The following is a 22,776-nucleotide window of genomic DNA, read 5'->3' on the forward strand; positions in this document are numbered from 1 at the left end:
TTTTCTTTACACCCGTTACATATCAAGACGTTGAAGACGCAATTTTAAAAACAAGTCCAGTAGGTACTGGTTTGGACAATATATCCACAAAAGTCGTGAAATCGGGAATATTTTCCCTCTCTGCTCCTTTGAGCTGCTTAATTAATTTATCGGTTGCTAATGGCAAATTTCCTGACGCACTTAAAAGCGCAAGAGTTATTCCTATACACAAAAAAATATCCAGGATTAATTTCGAATTATAGACCGGTAGCAGTGCTGAGCGTTTTATCAAAAATTTTTGAAAAGGTTGTATATAATAAAATGGTTTGTTTTCTCGACAAATTCGATATTATATCCCCGCATCAACATGGGTTTAGGTCAAAGAAGTCAACGTTGACTGCTGCATGTCATTTTTTTAATTATATATATGTATATACAGATCTTGACAGGGGAAGGCATGTGGCAGGTTAAAGGATTAATAAATATTTTTATTTCTATTGTACATTCTCAGCCAAATTTAGCTTGTTCGTATAATTTAGGAGGTCCAATCTCTTGAAAGGAAGGTTCTGAGAATGATATTTGGTCTTCAAAGAGATTAATTGACAGGAGAAGTGTAATGCTGAATAATTGGTGACTCTGTATGGCACTGAAAACATCATCAGACATATAACAGCTAACCGGATAAGATGGGCTGGTCATGTGGTAAGATCAGAGGAAGACAGAATGTTAAAGACAGTGTTTTTTGAGAGACCAGACGGTAGAAGATCAGTAGGCCGTTCCAGAAAAAGATGGAAAGGATGATGTTAAAGCCGATTTACCTAGGATTGGGGTACAATAATGAGAAATGGAATAGTGGATGCAACGAAGACTCACCCCGAATTGTAAAACCAGTCAAGAAGAAGAAGAATCTTTGATGACTGGAATATAATATCGACACTAATGTTAGTGTACACCTAAACAAAAATGTATGCAACACTTCAGCTGAATTATAGCAGGGTATAAAGTTGTAGAATAAATTATTTAGCTCTTTTCCAATATAGATTGGATTAACCGTTGAACGATGAAATTAAAATTACGTAAAAAAGACGGAATACATAAACGAAAAATGCTTTTAACGTCTCGCTTTTAAAAGAGCAGTTAATCAATGGTCTGATTGGATTCGTGCCCTTTAGACCAAAAATAAACATGATTTAAGCTCTTGAATCGTGGTGACATGTTTCTCTTATAACTCAATTATGCCTGGCTGAGAATTTGGCCACTTAGTACTAAAAACATGTAATTAATTATGGAATGTATACAAAGGATATAAAAAGGTTTTAATTTTTTACTATGCGATTAAATAAAACTACTATACTATGACTTGTTTTTAAACCAGGAGCAGTAATTCAAAAGGCACTACTAAAAGAGACATCGAAAACAGAATGCAGCAGGGCAAAGAGCGGTAAAGATTCTAAGCTCTCTACTATGGTCTAAAGATAAAAGTAAGACAAAAAACGAAATTGACAATCTATCGAACCTTGGTAAATACTCCATAATGACTTATGAGGTAGAAGTTTGGCAGAGCACGAAAAAGAAAACGAATATAAGTAGTAGAAATGGATTATCTAAGGAGAGCGTGTGGTATATCCAAAAAAGATCACATCAGGAATGAAGATATTAGAAAAAGGACAAATACTGCATATTCCAGTATAGATAGAATTAAAACGAGACAATTGGTCTGGTATGGTCACGTGAAACGAATGAATGAAAATAGATGGCCAAAGAAAGCTTTAAATTACATACCACAACAGAGAAGAAGAAGGGGAAGGCCTTCAGTTGCCTGGGAAGAAAATTTACGGCAGATAATGAAAGATAGAGCCATCAAAGAAGGCGAATGGATGGACAGAAAACGATGGCGGTCGAAATGCGAGAAGCGGCAGAGGCTGTAGGAACCTCGCTTATAGATAGGTAGATTTCAACCATTGAACCATTTGTTGAAATAAATGGGTTTTGTTTCAAACTGACGTATTTATTCATTTTAGTACCAACAAGTCTCCTAATTACTTACATATTAAATTTAAACAATTTGATAGTCATATTTCGGCCATGAAGAAAAATCAGCTGTGATCATTTGTTATTTACTTGTATAGAGTGTGTTGGCAAGATTTAATCAACAATTTATAACTTCCATAGCTTTTACATTTTTGATTTACAGAAAGTAATTTCGTGTTAAAGCTAAGGTTTCTTAGCTTTTTCGTTGTATTTACAAAAGTTAGGTGGCGCCCTTATTCTATCTTTTTAAACACTTTTATTTAGTTCAATAGTTTGCATCAAATCTTTAGACGTTAATTTGACTGACTTTTCTTCAATGCAAATGAATGAAAATTTGCAGACATATGCATTCGCGGGAACAATACACAAATAGCCAATAAAAAAAATTATGTTTATTAATTGTTTAAATAAAATAAAAACGATTTTAATGAAAAATGCTTAAATTCTCTTGTTTTTTACAATGTAGAAACTTGAAACTTTTACGGATTGTAGCTAATATTTTTTTTTAAATGGCTTTGGCAGAGCCTATTAGCCAGACTTGTTTGTGATTGATTGCAGATTCATAGTCATAAATTTCTTATAAACATAAGTACATTCTACAATATTATTTTTATAGATACATTGGTACATTGTGTAGCTTTTTTTTTATTTTGTTTTTTTTTAATTATTTTACTGTTTTTTTAATATATATTTTAATTTGTGCGAAACACTTCTTTTTTTTATGTTTGTTTCTATTTTTTTTCTTTTTTTATGTTTGTTTCTATTTTTTTATTTATTATTTTTTTGTTATTATTTTATTATGTGTTTATATATATATATATATATATATATATATATATATATATATATAACAGGTATATAATATTTGCTGAACAGTTAGGAAACAAGGCTGAAATATTGGGGTAGCAGCAATCTCAAAGAAAACTCTTTATAATAGTTCCAAGCTTTCGAAAATGTTTATTTTCATCATCAGGGAAACTACAATCATAAATAGACAGTATTTAACAAATAGGCTAACTGAAATCAATAATAATTTTTGGTAACACAAAGATAGCAATTATTATTGATTTCAGTTAGCCTATTTGTTAAATACTGTCTATTTATGATTGTAGTTTCCCTGATGATGAAAATAAACATTTTCGAAAGCTTGGAATTATTATAAAGAGTTTTCTTTGAGATTGCTGCTACCCCAATATTTTAGCCTTGTTTTATATATATATATATATATATATATATATATATATATATATATATATATATATATTTAATTTTTTCAAACCACATTAACACATTATGCCTATTATATTACGTTTACAACTTGTATTTACATAATTTAACATGTTTATAAATGAGATGAAGAATTTCCATATCATTTGTAAATATTAAAGTATAAGGTTTATTGGGAAAAAACATTTTAAATCTTTTAATTCCTTATAAAGGTCGTTTATGTTATTTATGTTTAAATGACATTCTAATATGACATGTAGATTGTAGCTAATATGTATTATGAATTATACATAATTTCACTTTTTACGTTATTTGTTTACGTTATGCTTCGTAAATAAACAATAAAGTTTAAAATTTTGATCGCTCATATATTTGTTTATATATAAATGGGCGTTTATTCGTGTCAAACTTCAATACGATACGAAACAAAACTTCAACCAAAACTCGAATTCAAAAAATTCGTGTTTTTATCGTAGTCTTAGAAAAACCACCGGTAGAGACGTTTTGTGCTACAATTAACATTAGAATTCGTTTTGTCGTATTAATTAATTAAACACTTTTCTTTAGTTCAATCGTTTGGGTCAAATCTTTGGACGTTAATGTGACTGCCTTTTATTCAATGCAAATGACTAAAAATTTGCAGACATATGCATTCGCGGGAACAATACACGAATAGTCAATAACACTTTTTTATTTTTATTACTTGTTTAAATAAAAAAACGATTTTAAAGGAAAATGCTTAAATTCTCTTGTTTTTTACAATGAAGAAACTTGAAACTTTTACAGATTGTAGCTAATTATATGAACTATACATAATTTCACTTTTTACGTTATGCTTCATAAATAAACAATAAAGTTTCAAATTTTTTGCCGATTCCGACTACTTCTCATGTTTGTACATCATATATTTTATACATATTTTAATAAACATGACAATATATTTTAATGTCGAAAAGTGTAAGACTAAAAAGTAAAAAATAAAAAAATATGAAAAAAAATATTTTTAAGAAACGCTTTTCTTTAGTTATGAGTGACTAAAATTAAACACACAAAAATAACTAAAAAGCAAAAAATAAAAAAAATTTAAAAAATCTAACACATTCGTTAAAGAAAAGCGTGGGGCGAAAACCGTTTATTCGATGAAGACGCGCCACGCTTTTCTTTGACGAATGTGTTAGATTTTTTCAATTTTTTTTATTTTTTGCTTTTTAGTTGATTTTTTTATAATATGTTTAATTTTAGTCACTCGTAACTAAAGAAAAGCGTTTCTTAAAAATATTTTTTTCATATTTTTTTATTCTTGTTATCTGTGGCAATCTTATCATATCTTTCTGTCTACCTATCCTATCTTATCTCCGGTAATTTATTCTGTTAAACCAAATACTAATTTCAAAAGCTAGTTTCTATCCCACGACCTGCTCGTCACCAATCATCTAGTCTAGCTGCAAATTCGCAATGTATCAATTGGTGACTTTTCTAGCTACGTCAAAATAAATAGGTTTACACATGGGTATAGATTTTTTTATTATTATTATCTCGGTTATTTATAGCGTTCTTCGCCTTCCGGTTCCTTTCCGACATTGCATTTTGAATGCCGCCTAGCCAAGATTGATTCGGCCTTCCTCTCTTCCTTCTTTCCCTTGGCGTCCGTTTAAAAATTTGTTTTGGCAGCCTGTCCATTTTCTGTCCATTTTTTTGTCCATTCTTTCTACATACCAGATTAGTTGTCTTCTTTGAATTTCGTCTATGATGGTTGACTTGGCTCCTATTATATGTCTGATTTGGTCATTTTGTATTCTTTCAGGCCTTGATTTTCTAGCCGATCTTCTCCAGAAGTCCATTTCCAATGCAAGTAGGCGTCGTTCCAGGGATTTCGTAAGTTGTCATGTTCCACATCCATAGAGCACCATACTTTTAAAGATGGAGTTAAAGATGAGATGTTTTCTTTGATTAGATAGTTGTTTTGACCATAGCATCGGGTTTAGGCATCCAATTACCCTTTTTCCTTTCACGATCCTTTGCTCTATCTCTTTTTCGGTGCGCCCACTCTTGTTGATTGTTGGTATAGGTTCTAAGAGAAATTAAAATATTTAATTATAAATATTTTATGAGTTAATTTTCCACAAAGAAACTTAGTGGAGTCACTGAAGGTGTTCACCTCAGATTTCGTTGAATCCCCATCGATTTTTATGAAAATTGGTGAGTGGTTAGAGTATACCTCAAGGAACAAAGGTGACATGGTGCCAACTTGCGCTTTTACCCTGAAGGTGGATGCCACCCCTTCTCGGGGGTGAAAATTATTGTATTAAAGATAATACCATAAATCGACAGAGGGATAAATTCTAAGCAAAATTTGTTATATAAAGTTATTAAAATAAACCAACACTTTTTGAGTTAATAAAGATCAAATATTTTATTTTTTCGTAAAAAATGCATGTTTTAAAGCTGTTTTTCACCTATATAACTTAAAAACTATAAGCATTTACAAAAAGCTATAATTACCAAAATTGAAGATAATAAAAAATTTAATACATTCCTTACTTAAAGAATTATACTTATGTTAATTCAAAGTGAGTTACGGGTAATTGAATGTATATTTTTTTCGGCAAAAACTCGGAGTACTCAAATCTTAGTATTCAAGCTAAAATAACGCGAAAACTATGCATTTTATAACATATAACTGCTAAAAACTTGTCAAAGTACTTCGAAATACCTATCAAATGAACTCCAGAAGAAGTTAATAGCATCAAAATTAAGCAAGTTATGATGAAAATAAGATAACCCTTTCGAATTTGTTAGGAAAAAGTAAAAAATAAAACATACGGCTTTTCCACAAAAATTAAAATTTATAGTAATCCCGAGAAGAATTTCTTTATATTATCATAAGTAATGATTTCAACAATTTTGACAGGTTTAGAATGCATATTTTTGAAAAAAGATATAGTTTAAAAAAAATAGAATTTTTAAAACTATCGTAATTTTCATTTTCTTTTGATAATAACTCCAAAAATACTCAATATTATGTAAACAATGATATATTATAACCAATTTTTATCTTTTTCCTTAGCAAATATTTTACTTGTTTTACTATTTCTGTAGGGTAAAAAATAACTGAGATAGAAACGTTTAAAGCTTCAATTTTACTGCGAGAACCATGTAATCGGGGCCATTTAGCCTTTTATATTTAACAAAGTAAGGGGTTTAAAAGATTAAGTGCAACGTGGTTTAAGAGCCCTAGAAATTAACTTTCAAATGGTTTATAGATGACTCTGATATCGTAAAAATTAAGGGAGTTATCAAAAAACAATAACATTTTTTGGAAAAATTTTTAGACGATAAATTTTTAAAAAATTTTGAAGCATAAACTTTAATGCTATCAACTTGATGGACGGCTTATTTGATAGATATTTCTAAGTAATTTGACAAATGTTTAAAAAGTTGTGTAAAACTCACTTTTAGTTAAGTTTATTTCATTTTTTATTAGGTTGACTTGTTAATAATAACTTTTTTGTAAAAACTTATTGTTTTTGAGTTATCTATGAAAAATTGGTTTAAAACATGCACTTTTTTTACGAAAAATTTAAATTTTGATCTTTATTAACTCAAAAAGTATTGATATATTTTAATAACTTTATATAACAAATTTTGCTTAGAATTTGTTCCTATATCGACTTATGGGGTTATTTATAATAAAATAATTTTCACCCACAAAAAGGGGTGACATCCACCTCCAGGGTTAAAGCGCAAGTTGGCACCATGTCACCTTTGTTCCTTGAGATATCCTCTAACCACTCACCAATTTTCATGTAAATCGATGGAGGTTCAACGAAATCGGAGGTAATAGCTCATATCCACCTTCAGCGACTAAACTAACTGTCGGAGTGAATAAAAAATTTAGTAAAAAGATTGACACATTTTATTCTTGTAAGCAACCCCTTCAAAAACACCCTTTTAGTATGAGTCAAATTACAAATAGTTTTGATTTATGACATACCACTATAGATAAATAATATTTGTGTTGATGGCACACTCCCATCGTACCCCTTAACAAACAGATCGATAGAATAGAGTGTGTAAAATTTCACCCTCTTTGTAAACATCATCAGCCGACGACTGATGGTGGTAGAATTATAAAATGCATGAAATACAATGGTTTTTGAGCAAGCTTTATTCAAGGGCTGGTTCCGCTTCCTGCTTTTAAATGGATCCTGTAGTCATCGGGCCGTAAATTATTTTAGGTTTTATATATTTGCACGTATTTTGTGTATTGTCCAATACTAAATATTATTATTTATATAAAGCTGAAAACTACTTGACGTAATATCGAAAGGTCTTTATGGAACGGTCCTCAAGCAAAGAGTTTCAGCATTGGTTCATCATTGATCAACTAAGCATGCTTATCCTACAATACACAGATGATTCTGTCATCCTAAAGGACAGTGGTTCGAACGCTAATCAAGAAGTTGATTATAATCAAGTCCCCTTAACAATCATCAAATAACAAAATCCGTTGTTCGTGCGCCAATCAGTTGATTGTAATCAATTACGTCAATTATCATTATGATAATTAACATAATTGATTCATTAATTAATTATTAATTATTAATTAACATAACAGGTATTAACATAATTGATTAACTAATCAATTAATCTCATAATTGTAATCAATTATGTTTTCAGCAACCCAATCAAAGTTGACATTGACCGTTGGTGACAGCAATTAAAGATTTGATAATGATCAGTTGATTCCATTTTTGATTAGCGTTCGAACAACCGGCCCTTAGTGACTCATAGTGTGAGATATAATTGATTAATAAATAATGTCCAATACTCGACTTACATTGTGAAGAATACTTCACAACAGAATTAGACGCAAATACAAAGAAGATATTATCAATGATACACAATTTAGTTTTAGAAATGTCATGGAAACCAGGGAGGCCCTTTTTGCGCTAAATATCCTATTACAAAAATGCCGAGATGACAGAAAATATGTATTTGCATTCTTCGTGGACTTAGAAAAGGCACTAGATAAAGTACAGTATGTAAAATTAATACAGATGCTAAAAAATATAGGAATAAATGACAAAGATATTCGCGTCATTAAAAATTTGTACTGGAATCAAACTGCTGTCGTAAAAATTGGAGATAATTACACCGACGAAATCTCCATACAATGAGGAGTCAGACAAGGTTGCATTTTGTCCCCGACATTGTTCAATGTTTACTCGAACCAGTTATTTAAAAAGGCACTTGAGAGACAGCCATATGGAATAAAAATCAACAGGAAACTTATTGTAATTAGATACGAGGACGATGAAGTAATTATGTCAGAAAATATTGAAGGTCTCCAAATTTGGCATTAAAATAAATTCAAAACCAAATTTTTTAATCTTTTATCGTAACATACATCCATATGCAGAGGTTCTATTAAATGGAATCCAAGTGGAAAAAGTTCACAAAATTACATATTTGGGACCAACGGACCAATTAGATCCAGACATAAAAATAAAACGCAGAATATCAGTGACTTACAACTAATTTTTAGGCAAATTAAGACATTTCTTTGCAATAATCATTTCAGTTTAGAACTAAGGCTAATTTACGGCGCTGTAAAAGCAGTAAAATGAAGCGCGATAATGGGTCCCACTGTGAGTATAGTGGACATAGGACACACAGGATAGGACCCATTTTTCGCGCTTCACTCTTACAGCGCCGTAAATTGTCGCTTATCTGGCCTTAGCCTAAAACAAAGAATGGTTAAGTGGTATATTTGGTCTGTACTTTTGTATAGTGCGGAAGTGTGGACACTAAAAGTATCAAGCAAGAATATAAATGAAAGCAAATGTGGATTCATAGACGGATGCTGAAGATACCTTGGAAAACAAGAAAAACTAATGAGGAAGCCAACAAAGATAGAGAACTGCCAAAGACTGTAAAAAACATCGGAAATGTCTTATCTAGGACGTACAGAGAGGGGAAGTCGATATAGAATCCTACACCTGATCCTTAAGGGCAAAATAGAGGGCCGTAGGCCGTAGAAGTGTTGGAAAAAATAAATTTATTGGTTAAAAACCATTCGTGAATGGACTCAGTTATCAAATGCAGGACAATTATTTCATATAGCAGAAGATCCAGAAGCCGTAGCAATGGTGATCGTCAACATCGGATAATTATAATACGGCACGTGAAGAAGAAGAAGTTTAATGCTCGATAAAATATGTTCAATTTGAACAACAAACTTTTCGGATCTTGAAAACTCTCAACTTCGCAAAGTTCGGCAAAATGGGGTTTTGCCTTCCCCTGACAAGTTTTAAAAAATTCAGGATTGACCACTTGTGTGCTACTCTATTTGATCAACTTTAATTGATTTTAATCACTTATATAAAATTTCTTATATTTTTATAAATTTTGTTAAAAAGTTTTTTTTTATTTGGGTTTATAAGTTAGTCACTTTTAAGCACGCAGCCTGTAGGATGCCCCCCAGGCCGGGGGCCCGTTAAATTTCCCCAGACTTATAAAATGAAATAATTTTTCGGCTTTTAGAAAAGTTGTATTTGATGTTTTATAAAAATCTTCAAAAATCAATATACATTATATCTAGGTATCATTTAAACACAAAAATAAATACAATCAAATAAAAAAATTAACACCATTTAAAAATCTCGTCTTACAGGAACTATATTTTGATTGTACTAGTTACAATAATTTATAGGTATAGTATATTCCACGAACTTAGGACTCACGAATGGAAGGATCGACTATCGATACACAGAAACGTCTACGAAAAAGCGACAATCACAATAAAACATCCACACAAAAACACGAAACCGATAAAAATAAATAGAGGAATTACACAATGGGACACGAAATGATGACACAATTGGGCAAGGAAGCAAACAAAATAGGTCTAAAAATGAACTACACAAATAGTAAATACTTATATGGCAAACGTAGAAGAGGACAATAAAACCATGCAAATAGGAACAAGTACACTACAGAAAGCGAAGGACCTAGGTCACATAATGAAACATATCCATGTACCTAGGACAAATAATGAAACTGAATAAAGAAAATCAGCAGAAATAAAATGGAGAATAAGACTCGCATGGGTGACATTCGGAAAAATGAGCTATATTATGAAAAACCAGAAATACTCCCAATCTCTCCACACAAAAGTATATGATCAATGTGTCCTACCAGTACTTACATATGGAGCACAGACATGGACCTTCACAAAGGAAAATGTGGAGAAGATGGCCAAGACTCAAAGGGCAATGGAAAGGCAGATGCTGGGTATCAAGCTAAGTGATAAAAAGAAAAATACATGGATCAGAAATAAAACCAAAGTGAAAGACGTAAACAAACATGCAGCTCCTGTCAAATGGAAATTTGCAGGACACAACAGCAGACAAACAGACTGAAGATGTAATGAAGCTATAACCCACTGGACTGGAGCCCTTGGGACCAAAAAAGGGGAGAGAGAAGACCACAGATGAGATGGTCAGATGACCTAAAAAGATACGCAGAAAAAAATCAATTTAGAAATTACTTGTTTTATTTTAGATTAATTTAATTTCGCGCTTCTTATACAGTGAGCACGTAAAGGTTGCAATAAATTCATTTTCTCGAGAATGGACGATTTTGGAAAAAAATCCCAAAACCGGTCAATTTTTATTTTTAAATTACGACTTTTTGGTATATATATATCATACTAGTGACGTCACCCATCTGCGCGTGATGACGTCATCGATGATTTTTTAAATGAGAATGGGGGTCGTGTGATAGCTCATTTGAAAGGTAATTCAATTCTCTATTCAGTAATATAAACATTAACTTAATTATTTATACAGGCAGGGTGTCCAAAAAAAATGTTTTAAATTAAATTTATTGACATAAAAAGAAGAATGTATGTAATTTATTTAATTCAAAATACATTTTGCTGCTATCAGAAAACAGAAAAAAATGTTTATTTGAAAATTTTTTCGCTTTTCGCTTAAATTAAATGTTTAAACTGTAACGAGGCTGGTGGGTGGCTGCTTTAATATTGAATTTAAGCAAAAAACAATATTTATCTGCCAAATAAACATTTTTTCCTGTTTTCTGATAGCAGTAAAATGAATTTTGAATTAAATAAATTACACACATTCTTCTTTTTATTTTAATAAATTTAATTCAAAAAAATTTTTTTGGACGCCCTGTATAAATAATTATGTTAATGTTTATATTGCTGAATAAAGAATTGAATTACCTTTCAAATGAGCTATCACACGACCACTATTCTCATTTAAAAAAATCATCGATGACGTCATCACGCTCAGATGGATGACGTCGTAGATGACGTCGTAGAAGTCGTAATTTAAAAATAAAAATTGACCTGTTTCAGAATTTTTTTCCAAAATCGTCCGTTCTCGAGAAAATGAATTTATTCCAATCTTTACGTGCTCGCTGTATAGAAGAGTGCGCGATTGGCTGTGAGTGTGTGGTAAAAATACAATATTGTCGCAAATTCGTGAAATATACATTATGTAGTCTCTTATTGCTTTATATAATGATACACATCATCACAAACAACCGTTCCCCCAACATCCGCACCAAGGCACTTTTCCGCTTAACGCTACATTGGGCAATGTCGACATTTTCCTTCGATGTTCCGCCGTGTCGCAACTGCTGAGACTGTTTGTCCTTTCTCGGTCCGAAAAATCGTCGAAATAGAGATTGGAACCGAATCCTAACCCTAACCGGTGCTCTAATATATTCGAACGGTCTGTGCATATGCTGAAGGAACGTTCTCTAATCATCCGTTGATCTGCGGCATTGCTGTGTCGTCGTTGTCGACTTCTTTCTGCTTTTCGATGCTTTTTATGCTTCTTTGACTGACCTAAAATAAGTAAAAAAATTTAATATTATGCTCTTTAATCTATTTAAAATAAATAAAAAAATTTAATATTGTGCTCTTGCGCTCCGCACTCCTGCAACTGCTCCATATAGTGAATGGGGTCGCGCTCCGCCTCAACGCTCCAATCGGTGACGGTTTATGCATATACGGCACATGCCGTATCCATTGCAGCAGTTGAAGGGAGCGCGGAGCGTAAGAGGTTCGCGACCATAGTGGATACGTGCCTTAAGGGATTAAGCTACAATTAATTGTAATTGAAGTTACATTTTTAACTAAAAATTTGAAGTTTCAATTTCCATTACGGAACGTCCAATCAACACATACTTTCTCCAATAAATCTTTGTTAAAACAATGCTTTAGAATTTTAGAAGAACGATGATTGGAAATGGTTCGGACTAGTAACTTTTTTAACGAAAAGTTTCACTTCTGGTAGCGTTCTTTAGGGGAACAGACGTGTTTTTCTCTCGCTAATTTTTTTAATTCGTTAAGCGCAGAAAACAGATAGAGAAGAAGATTTGGAAGAGTATAGGAAAAAAAGAAAGACTCAGACAAATGCTGTACAAACAAAAAAAGATATGGATTGATGAAGTTATAGAAGAGTTGGAAGTAAATAACAAGAATAATGTAAAGTTTTATAAATACAGTAGAACGTCAATAATCCGGATTAATTGGGACCGGACCCCATCCGGATTATCAAATTATCCGGATTATCGAAATTACCTCAAAAAAAAAGGCTAGTATACACATTAAAGTACAACAAACGTTTTAAAATTTTATGTTTTCTCTTGTATAGTAAAGTGTCTAGAGGTGAAATTAATCAAAATATTTTTTTATGTTTAAACACTGTATTGTAATTAATTTATAATAGCACCATGTGTACAGTAAAAACATCAGACACTATTTGGGCTTTTAAAAAAATGTGTAAAATATTTGTGAACTGCGGTAGAGATTCGATTTTCGCAACGAAGTTCTTAATTTATTTTAAAAGAATCAGATATTTTTGCTAGATACAAATCCGGATTATTGACGGTCCGGATTTTTGAACGTCCGGATTATCGAAGTTCTACTGTACATATGTATATAAAATCACAAAACAAGAAGAAACCAACAGTTAAGATTGATGCCAAAATATGGGAGAAATACTATGCAGATTTCTTTAAGGCGAGAGAGAAAGTTCTCCCGAATATACAGAAGAAACATACCTTGATGATGAAATCGAAATCGAAAAGCCATCATATGAGGACTTTTTACGTGTGATAAGAAATTTAAAACAAAAGAGACCTGCAGGCCCTGATGAAATCTCAAACGAGCTAATAAAACGAGGCGGAGAAGAACTACAACGGAAAGTTAAAGGAACTACAACTTAATAATAAGGATTTGGGAAGAAAAAAGAATGCCCGAAGAATGGAAACCTGGATGGATATTTCCGATTATGAAGAAAGGGGACACCAAAAAAAGCAACAACTATAGAGGAGTAACACTGTTAAACAGCTGCTACAAAATAATGACATCATTAATCAGACAAAGATGCTCAAAATACATTAAAGCTAGCATATGAGACTACAGCAGGGATTTAGAGAGGGAAGGTCAACAATAGACGCAGTGCACATAATCACACAGTCAATTGAGAAATGGTACGAACATGATATCGATTTACACATCCTTTTCATAGATTTCAAGCAAGCCTTTGACAGCTTAACAAGACCCGATCTGATAGAAGACATGAAAAACCTAGATATCTCAATGAAACTTAAAAAGCTTATGAACATGACAATGGAAGGATCGACTGCAGCAATAATAACAGATAAAGGAATCACTAACAATATAGAAATAGCAACTGGAGTACGACAAGGCGACCCTGTATCAACGTCACTATTTAATGTCTCTATAGAAGGAACAATAAGAGCTACAGAAATAAAAGGTACAATTATTATAACATCGACGTCACAACTTGTGGCGTATGCTAACAACATAGCATTAATTAGCAGAAACCTAAACAGTTTAAAGGAAGAATTTACGAAGTTATGCAAGGAAGCATCTAAAAGGGTTTTAGAAATATATCAAAACAAAACAAAATACCTAATATGCTCAAGAAAAAATTCAGTTAATGTGATAAGTTTAAATATTGGTGAATATGAATTTGAAAAGGTAGAACACTTTAAATATATTGGGGTCTCAATTAATGGAACTAATGATAGAAGCATCGCAATTAATGAAATAAACCAGGCAGGAAACAGAACCTATTGGAAATACAATAACTTCCTCAAAGATAAGAAGCTTACTCAGAATACTAAACTAAAAATTTACAAAGCAGCAATTAGACTTGTAATCACATATGGTGCTGAAGTAATGTGTCTCACACAGAAAGAGGAAGAAAGATTGAGGATCCTAGAGGGGAAAATAATTCGGAGGATAGCAGGCCCACTAAACTTAGGTAATAATGAATTTAGAAAACTCATGAACCACGAAGTAAGAGAACTTCTGAAAGGAGAAGACATCGTCAGATTTATCAAGGCACCGAGACTCAGATGGATGGGACATATAGAAAGGAGAAATCCAGAAGCCGTCATCAAGAAAATATCCAAATGGAGACCTGTATCACGCAGACCACGAGGAAGACCCAAAACTAGATGGGAGAACCAGATAGTGGAGGACCTTAAGAAGATGGGAGTCAGAGAATGGGCAACCATAAGCAAAAACAGGAACGAATGGAGAAAAATTGTAGAAGATGAAGATGCCAAGTCACACAACCAATTGTAAAACGAAAATGTTAATGCGGATTAACTCATCGCGACAAATGAATCGGAAGAGCCCAAAGAGGGCGGCAATCACTCCGCTAGGAGTGTAGATGCCATGATGAATGGTATATAGCCAGCTACAGAAATTTTATTTTCCTCCTGGATTTTCTTCTTCTTCTTCTACGGCACTACGGCCCAAATTGAGCCTTGGCCTCCTTTATTTTTTGCCTCCACCCTTGCCTGTCTGTGGCTGCTCTTCTCCATACAGGGACTCCTAAAAGGGCTTGTGCGTCGCTGTTTACTGTGTCTTCCCAGCGCTTTCGTGGCTTCCCAACCGGTCTCTTTCCTTGCATTCTAGCATTCAGTGCTCGTTTTGGTAGCCTATCCTCTCCCATTCTTATCACATGTCCGGCCCATTGCAATCTTTGTAAGCTAATGAAGTCTGACAGGGGCGTTTCCTTATAAAGTTGATAAAGCTCGTTGTTGTATCGACTTCTGAAGATTCCGTTTTCCCTCACAGGTCCTAGTATTCTCCTAAGTACTTTCCTTTCGAATGTGTCGAGTTTGTTTTTGGATGTTTCTTTCAGCACCCAGACTTCACTGCCATAGCATGTTATTGGTCGAATTAAGGTTTTATAGATTCTCATCTTTGTATTTCGGTGGACACTTTTTGACCGAAATATATGGAAGAGGGCAAAATAAGCTCTGTTTGCCTGCGTTATTCTCTTCCTTATTTCTCCATCTTCTGATCCGTCGGCATATATTTCTACTCCCAGGTATGTAAACTTTTCAACCGTTTCAATGTCATCTTCATGTATAATGTTTTCTGGGACTATATTTCTTCTCGTCTGAGTCATTATTTTTGTTTTTTCTGTGTTAATTTCCAGACCTAGCATTTTTGTTTGTGTTTTTAACTCTGCATATGTTTCCTGTGCTCCTGTTGATGTTCTACTCATAATATTAATATCATCAGCATAAGCGGCCAGTTGAACCGTTCGGTTGGTCAGTAGATTTCCTCGTCCAGTTTGCATTTGCCTAACCGCATACTCCAGTGCCAGGTTAAACAATGTTGGGGCCAGCCCATCTCCCTGTTTTAGTCCCTGCGAAATGTTAAAAAAGTCTGTCCGGTGGTTTTGTATTCGTACACATACACATGCCTGAGTTTCATCCATTGTGGCTTTAATGAGTCTTATTAACTTGTGTGGTATTGCCAGTTCAGCCAATATATAGTATAGTTTGTTCCTTTTACTGAGTCGTATGCCTGTTTGAAGTCTACAAACACGTTGTGAACATCAATATCGTGTTCCCATGCTTTGCTCAAGATCTGTTTTACTGTGAATATTTGATCCAGTGTCGATCTTCCCCGTCGGAAGCCCGTCTGATACTCTCCAATAATATTTTCTGCTAGTGGTTGGAGCCGCTGGTTTATAATATACGCGAGGACTTTATATGCTGTACATAGTAGAGAGATTCCACGGTAGTTTTTGCACTGGAGTTTGTCTCCTTTTTTATAGATCGGGCATACTATACTTTTCTTCCAGTCGTCGGATATTTTCTCTTCTTGCCATACGTCTCTGATGAGCGCGTGGATGTGACTTGCTAGGTGGTCGTCACCTACCTTATTTTCCTGGATTTTCTAGTAGTTGTAATTTTCTGAAGTTTTATGCCAACTTCCGGATTCAACATTTATTTATACAAAGCAAATAGGTACATAGTAATAAAACTTAACCAAAAGCAAAGTTGTTTTGATTTAACTACACACAAATACATGATAAAAACACAATATGTACTGTCTATATAATTTCCTGGAAATTAGTCAATGCAATTAAATGAACCATAGTTACAATTGAAACCGTTGTTGCATGATCCATTACAAATTGAATGAGCACCAATAAATGGTAATGCATTTTTCATTATCAAATTAATGGGTTTTTAATTTGTATTATATTGCACACACAACGAGGATACACCATGTATTTTATTAATCAAAGATTCATATGGTTGTTTATTACACATTTAGATTTAAGTAAACTTAATTATTGCAGTCAGAGACGAAAATGTCACTGAACCTTTAAAAATTATACGAACAAGATGAATTTTGCCTAGAATGTCAATTTTAAGTCTTTAAAAATATTCAAAAATGTTTTAGTCCCCATTAGACCGTCCTTTCTGTCTACCACTTTCTGAAAATCTTCAGAGTGAAGGTTGGACGCGTTTCCGTACGCACAACACCTAAAACATGTAGCTCTAGTGCGGTTGTTTTGTTATGCAAAACTATAATTTTTAATTTTATAATCAAAACATTATACGTTACGACAAAATAAATTATTTTTAAAAATTAAAATGTATATCATTTTTATTCAGTTGCAATGCGAAGGCAAAACAATCTTATTTTTCACTTAGAATACAGAGCTCAGTCCAGCACTGTGAATCTACGATTTTCGACTCTTATTTGAGTCATCGTAGGAGAGGCGTAGGCCTGCTGCTCCATACTCTAAGTGACCAACATCGAGAGTTCATCCCCCACACCGCAACTGAAGTGAATGGATTAGGTGACTAGCGTAACTAGGTCCATTTTCCGTTGGAACTTTACCAAGCTACAGACGGGGGTTGTGAATTGCATAGTGTAGAATTCCTTCCCTTTTGTCTTCACTGCAGCATCCACCTGGCTTGCATATTGTAGAAGCCTTGGAGGTGTCACCAGGGAAATGGACCAATAAGCTTTCAATATTATTAATGTCGCTATTAGGATTGAAAAACTTTGCCTTTCAATTGCCAGATGACGCTAGTCACCTAATCCATTCACGTCAGTTGCGGTGTGGGGGATGAACTCTCGATGTTGGTCACTTAGGGTCGATTTCTCATACCTGCGTTAATCTATGGTTCAGTTGAACCGGGTTCACGGGTGATCTCCGGTTCTGTTTGGAATGCATTTCTCATTGCGCGTTCATGTCAGTGCTCGTTCTACAGCTTTCGAGAAATGCCAATAGATGGCAAAAGGTAAAAACTGTCGCCATTTTGAACTACCTTTTTTATGCTGTTTTTGAATAAAGTTAAATTTAAGTATTTATAGTCAAATAGTCATTTTAATAATTATAAATAAATATTATAAAAACACAAATAATGTTATCGTTTATCGTTAGGCTTAATATAATAAAATAGGATATATTTATATTATGACACCGTTTCGTGTTAATACAACGCATGCGTAGTCCATGAAATCATCTGAACTGAGTTCTGAAATCTTTGAACGGCCGAATTCCACCGTTCAAGCATCGTTCAAGTTTAAACTGCCATCGGTTGAACGGGAATTGAGAAAGACGATTTTGACTTTAAACTGACGTTTACTAGAAGTTCAGGTTAAACTGGAGTTGAACTCGATATGAGAAATTGGCCCTTAGAGTATGGAGCAGCAGGCCTACGTCTCTCCGATGAGACTCCAATAAGAGTCGAAAATCGTCGATTCAGAGTGCTGGACTGCGCTCCGTATTCTAATTGAAAAATAAGATTGTTTTGCCTTCACATTGCAACTGAATAAAAATGGTATACATTTTATTTGTATATTAATATTACTCCTATAGATTAACTAGCTCCATTTTCCGTTGGAACCTTACCAAGCTGCAGACGGAGGTTGTGAATTGCATAGTGTAGAATTCCTTCCATTTTGCCTTCACTGCAACATCCATCTGGCTTACATATTCTAGAAGCCTTAGAGGTGTCACCAGGGAAATGGACCAATAACTTTTCAATTTAAAAATCTTTTAGTAACATTTTTAATATTTTTCAATATTATTAATGTCGCTATTAGGATTGAAAAACTTCGCCTTTAAATTATTTTTATAAAAAAATATGTTTTATAAAAATTTTATTTTATAAAAAAGAGTCCGATCTTCGAGTCCGATACCCGCAAGGTGTCACTTTAGCGTGGTACAAAACATAACCGCGCTAGAGCTACAGGTTTAGGTGTTGGGCGTGCGGAAACCTGTGCAACCTGCACTCTGAAAATTTTCAGAAAGTGGTAGATTTAAAAAAAAGGGCGGTGTACTGGGGACTAGACGTTTTAATTCAAAATAAACTAATAGTTCGGCTTTAAGCCCGGCCGCACATCAAAGAAACATGAAACGTAAATTACGTTTCATGGAAATAAACCACTGCTAAACAAATATATATCCGGCCATTTATGAGACTCTCCGAAAATAAAAATGTGTCATGAGCATGAATCACACTCGTTTCATTAGTAGGCGGACTTTGAGATGTTTTTAGCAGTGTTTTCTTTTCATGAAACATGTTTTTCGTTTCATGTTTCATGTTTTTCGTTTCATGTTTCTTTGGTGTGCGGCTTGGCTTAGACTACTTTAAACTGAACTGAAACTCATAAAAGCAGTAATAAACTTAAAGAATCTTACTAATAACCAATACAATACAAATAGCACATTTGGAACAGTTAAAACACTTTTTTCTATGAAGTTGTAGGTATTTATTTTATGGATTTTAGAAAGGTTTTTATACAGGGTGTCCCGTATGTTCAAAAACTGGAACTCTGCAATTCTTTATGATTTGGAAATAAATCGCTGGTACCTATCAATTTTTTTTATATGCGTGTCCGCGAAGATTATAACTCCCAAAATATTTATAATGAAAATATTTAGTTCACAATAGATGCCGACGAAAACAATTATTTCCCTTTTTGTTTCTGTGTTTGCCGACGAAAACAATTATTTCTGAGAACTTTTTACTAATTATAATTTTCGTGGACCCACAAACAGAAATAAAGTTTTTTACCGAAACTCCTCAAAAAATAAATTTTTTCGCTAACAATTTATTAGGCAGTATAATTTTCACAATCATAAAATCAAAGACATTTTTCGGAGTTATACTTTTCGTAGGCGGCGGAGAAATATGAATGATTCTATAAGTTCTATTCTTTTTTGTCTTTTAATCGAACCTATAATAAATTTATATGTATTTAAACATGCAGTGCATGTAAACAATGATGATAGTTGTTAAAGGTGTCCAAAATTTATCTATTCGTTCTATAATAACAATATATTATTAACATCACTTTATCACTTTTTCTCTTTTCTCGATTATTAGTTATTATTATATAGAAATAGTATATAAAATATTGTAATCACTGAATATATAGATAATGAAAAAGTAATCCTATTAATTACATTAATGAATAATTACGCGATTATACAAGCAATTGTTATCCAAAAATATTTAAAACCTGAACCAAATAGCCATCTCGTTTATTGCTGACGACGACATCGTTGTCAACTAATGTTTACATCTAGAAAACAATAAAAAATAAAAAGAAATAATACAACGATGGAAGGAATATTTCAAAGAAATATGTGCCAAACATGAAATAGCACAAGTCATAGAAGACGAAGTAGAATCGGCAGAGATATAGGTTAATGTTGGAGAAATTACAAGGGAAGAGATTGGAAATACAATAATACTTCTAGAAAATGGCAAAGCCGCAGGAATCGACAATACAGGGTGTCCCGGAAAATAGTGCGTTCCTTAAAGGTATAGGTAGAAGGCACCATGTAGAACAAAAAACTCTTATAACATTTTTTTCTAAATGCAACCGTTTGACCAAAAAATTAAAATGTATTTTGGTATTCAAATTTAAATCTGACAACTATGTGCGGTACGCAAATTTAAGCATAGACAATCCCATGTAAATAGATAGAAGATAGATAGTAAACAGATAGTTTTAAAGAATCCTGTTTAGTGTCAATGCCGAAAATGTTTTCGAATAGTGAGTGTATTACCTATTATGTTATTACCTATGAATGGTGTTTGTGAAAGGTTACTTGAAACATCTATTCGGTATAATAATTATTTTCAAGTAAGTACAACTTAGTTATTTCAGTTCACAAGTAAACAAATTACTGAGACATTATCTGGTGTATTTAAGTTCCACTGTAAACTATTAAAACTATGTAATTCAGTTAAAGTCCTCAGCAATACTCAGCATTCAACCCATTTAAACCTTACTAAATACATAATACTAGTTCAGTTAAAAGATGTGTTTTTATGTTAAAAGATGTGTAATTCGTTTAAAATTATGCAATAGGTATTTCAATACATTTCAAAAGTAAATAATTTTAGTAAACAAATAGTAAATACATAAGTATTACCTACTATTAGGTTGGATTATTTTAAATACTTTTAATCACAATCACAAACGAGTTCTTATTATGTTATTATGTCGTAGTGCGTACGATGTTGCCAGTTTATTAAAATTTCCAAACATTAAAATACAGGTATATGGAAAACAATGTTAACTTATTTTTGGAAACGGTTAACTTTAGAAAAAAATGGTATTGGACTTTTTTGTTCCAAATTGTGTATTCTCTCCATACCTTAAAGGAACGCACTATTTTCCGGGACACCCTGTATATTTATTCATTGAACTAATAAAAGCAGATACTCAGCAATCAATAGAAATGTTGCATAGAAGAATTACCGAAGAAGTGGAAGAAGGGATTGATAATAAAAATGCCAAAAAAGGTATAAAGTTTCGAGAATTATAGCACGAGAGTAATAAAGCTTCAACATGCATTCAACGCTTTAAATAAAATTTAGCAAACAAACGAAATATCGGAAACAACAAAAATTAAAATCATTAATAGTTGCATTAGAAGTACATATACTACTTCGTAGAGCAGTAACATTGAAACAGGACACAACTAGAACTAAACAATCACAAATTTTGTAAACCAATATTTAAGAAAAATCCTGGGGTGTAATGATAGATCGCCTCCACGTGGTGCACCCTGGGTAACGCTAAATGGTCTATCAATTTTTGGACGCCAAACTAGCCGCTAAGCTCTCCTGGCAACCAGTACGATAAAGAAAAGCAAGGAAAGGAATCTCCATATAGGAATATGGAAAACTACAAAGGTGTTATCAACACCATTTGACGAGACGTATCGGACCAACCCTCCGTATATGTCAAATAAACATAGAGGGAATTAGTAGATCAAAATCTGAATTTCTTTCAAAAATACTAATCGAAAATAACGTTGACGTCATAGCTATTCAAGAAACTCACGCACCATCAGAAACCGAGCTTCTTAAGAGGGGTAAAATTCCGGGATATAGCATGATTGGAGCCACTTACAGCAATGTTTACGGAACTGCAACTTACGTGAATAACAGTATACAAAATTCCAAGGTGAAGGACTGCAGCTGCGAAAATAGTGTATCCATAATCTCTACAAAAGTGAATGACATAACCATAAAGAACATCTACAAACCACCATTAACTAAATGGCCAACAGATGTAATCAAAACTGAGGACAACCAACCTACAGTTTACATAGGGGACTTTAACAGTCACCACAACAAATGGGGGTATGAAAACAATGATGAAAATGGGGAAAAACTCCTGGAGTGGGCCGAAGAAAACAATATCCACCTTATCCATAGTCTAAAAGATAAACCTACTTTCTTTTCTAGAAGATGGCGCAAAGGCTACAACCCTGATCTATGCTGGGTTTCGAGTAACTCACAGTTACAACCACTCCCAAGCTCCCGAACTGTACTGCCTAGTTTCCCTCGCAGCCAACATCGACCTGTCATAATCGAAATAGGCATACAAATTTCTATCGTTGAATCCACGCCGAGACCCCGTTGGCATTTTAACAAAGCAAATTGGCCTGAATACACCAAAGAGCTGGACACCTGCATTCGCTTCATTGACCCAAAGGCCAACAATTACCACCGTTTTTTAGGAATGGTTATCTCTATCGCCAAAAAACATATCCCCCGAGGTTTTCGAAAGGAGTACATCCCAGGCTGGACGGAAGAAAGCCAAAAACTATATGAAGAATTTTTGAAATCAGAAGATCCCGAAATCGGTGACAACTTACTCAAGTCACTGGA

General features: G+C 33.3%; 2 protein-coding genes across 6 annotated transcripts in view; one reads left to right on the forward strand and one right to left on the reverse strand.

The window, feature by feature from the left end:
* The window catches only part of LOC126888354 (tyrosine-protein kinase transmembrane receptor Ror-like), a 206,367-nt gene that overhangs the window by 34,741 nt on the left and 148,850 nt on the right, over positions 1–22,776 (forward strand). The window lies entirely within an intron of this gene.
* The window catches only part of LOC126888355 (uncharacterized), a 97,425-nt gene continuing 86,152 nt past the window's right edge, over positions 11,504–22,776 (reverse strand). For 2 of the 4 annotated variants that reach the window (XM_050656530.1, XM_050656532.1), the window contains exon 11: positions 11,504–12,118. In XM_050656530.1, the coding sequence (XP_050512487.1) occupies positions 11,802–12,118 (317 nt within the window). In that variant the 3' untranslated portion in view covers positions 11,504–11,801. The remainder of the gene's footprint in view (positions 12,119–22,776) is intronic. The other 2 variants (XM_050656533.1, XM_050656534.1) reach the window with 2 other exon arrangements.

Source organism: Diabrotica virgifera, chromosome 7, assembly GCF_917563875.1.
Source record: "Diabrotica virgifera virgifera chromosome 7, PGI_DIABVI_V3a".
In the NCBI taxonomy this organism is placed as follows: domain Eukaryota; kingdom Metazoa; phylum Arthropoda; class Insecta; order Coleoptera; family Chrysomelidae; genus Diabrotica; species Diabrotica virgifera.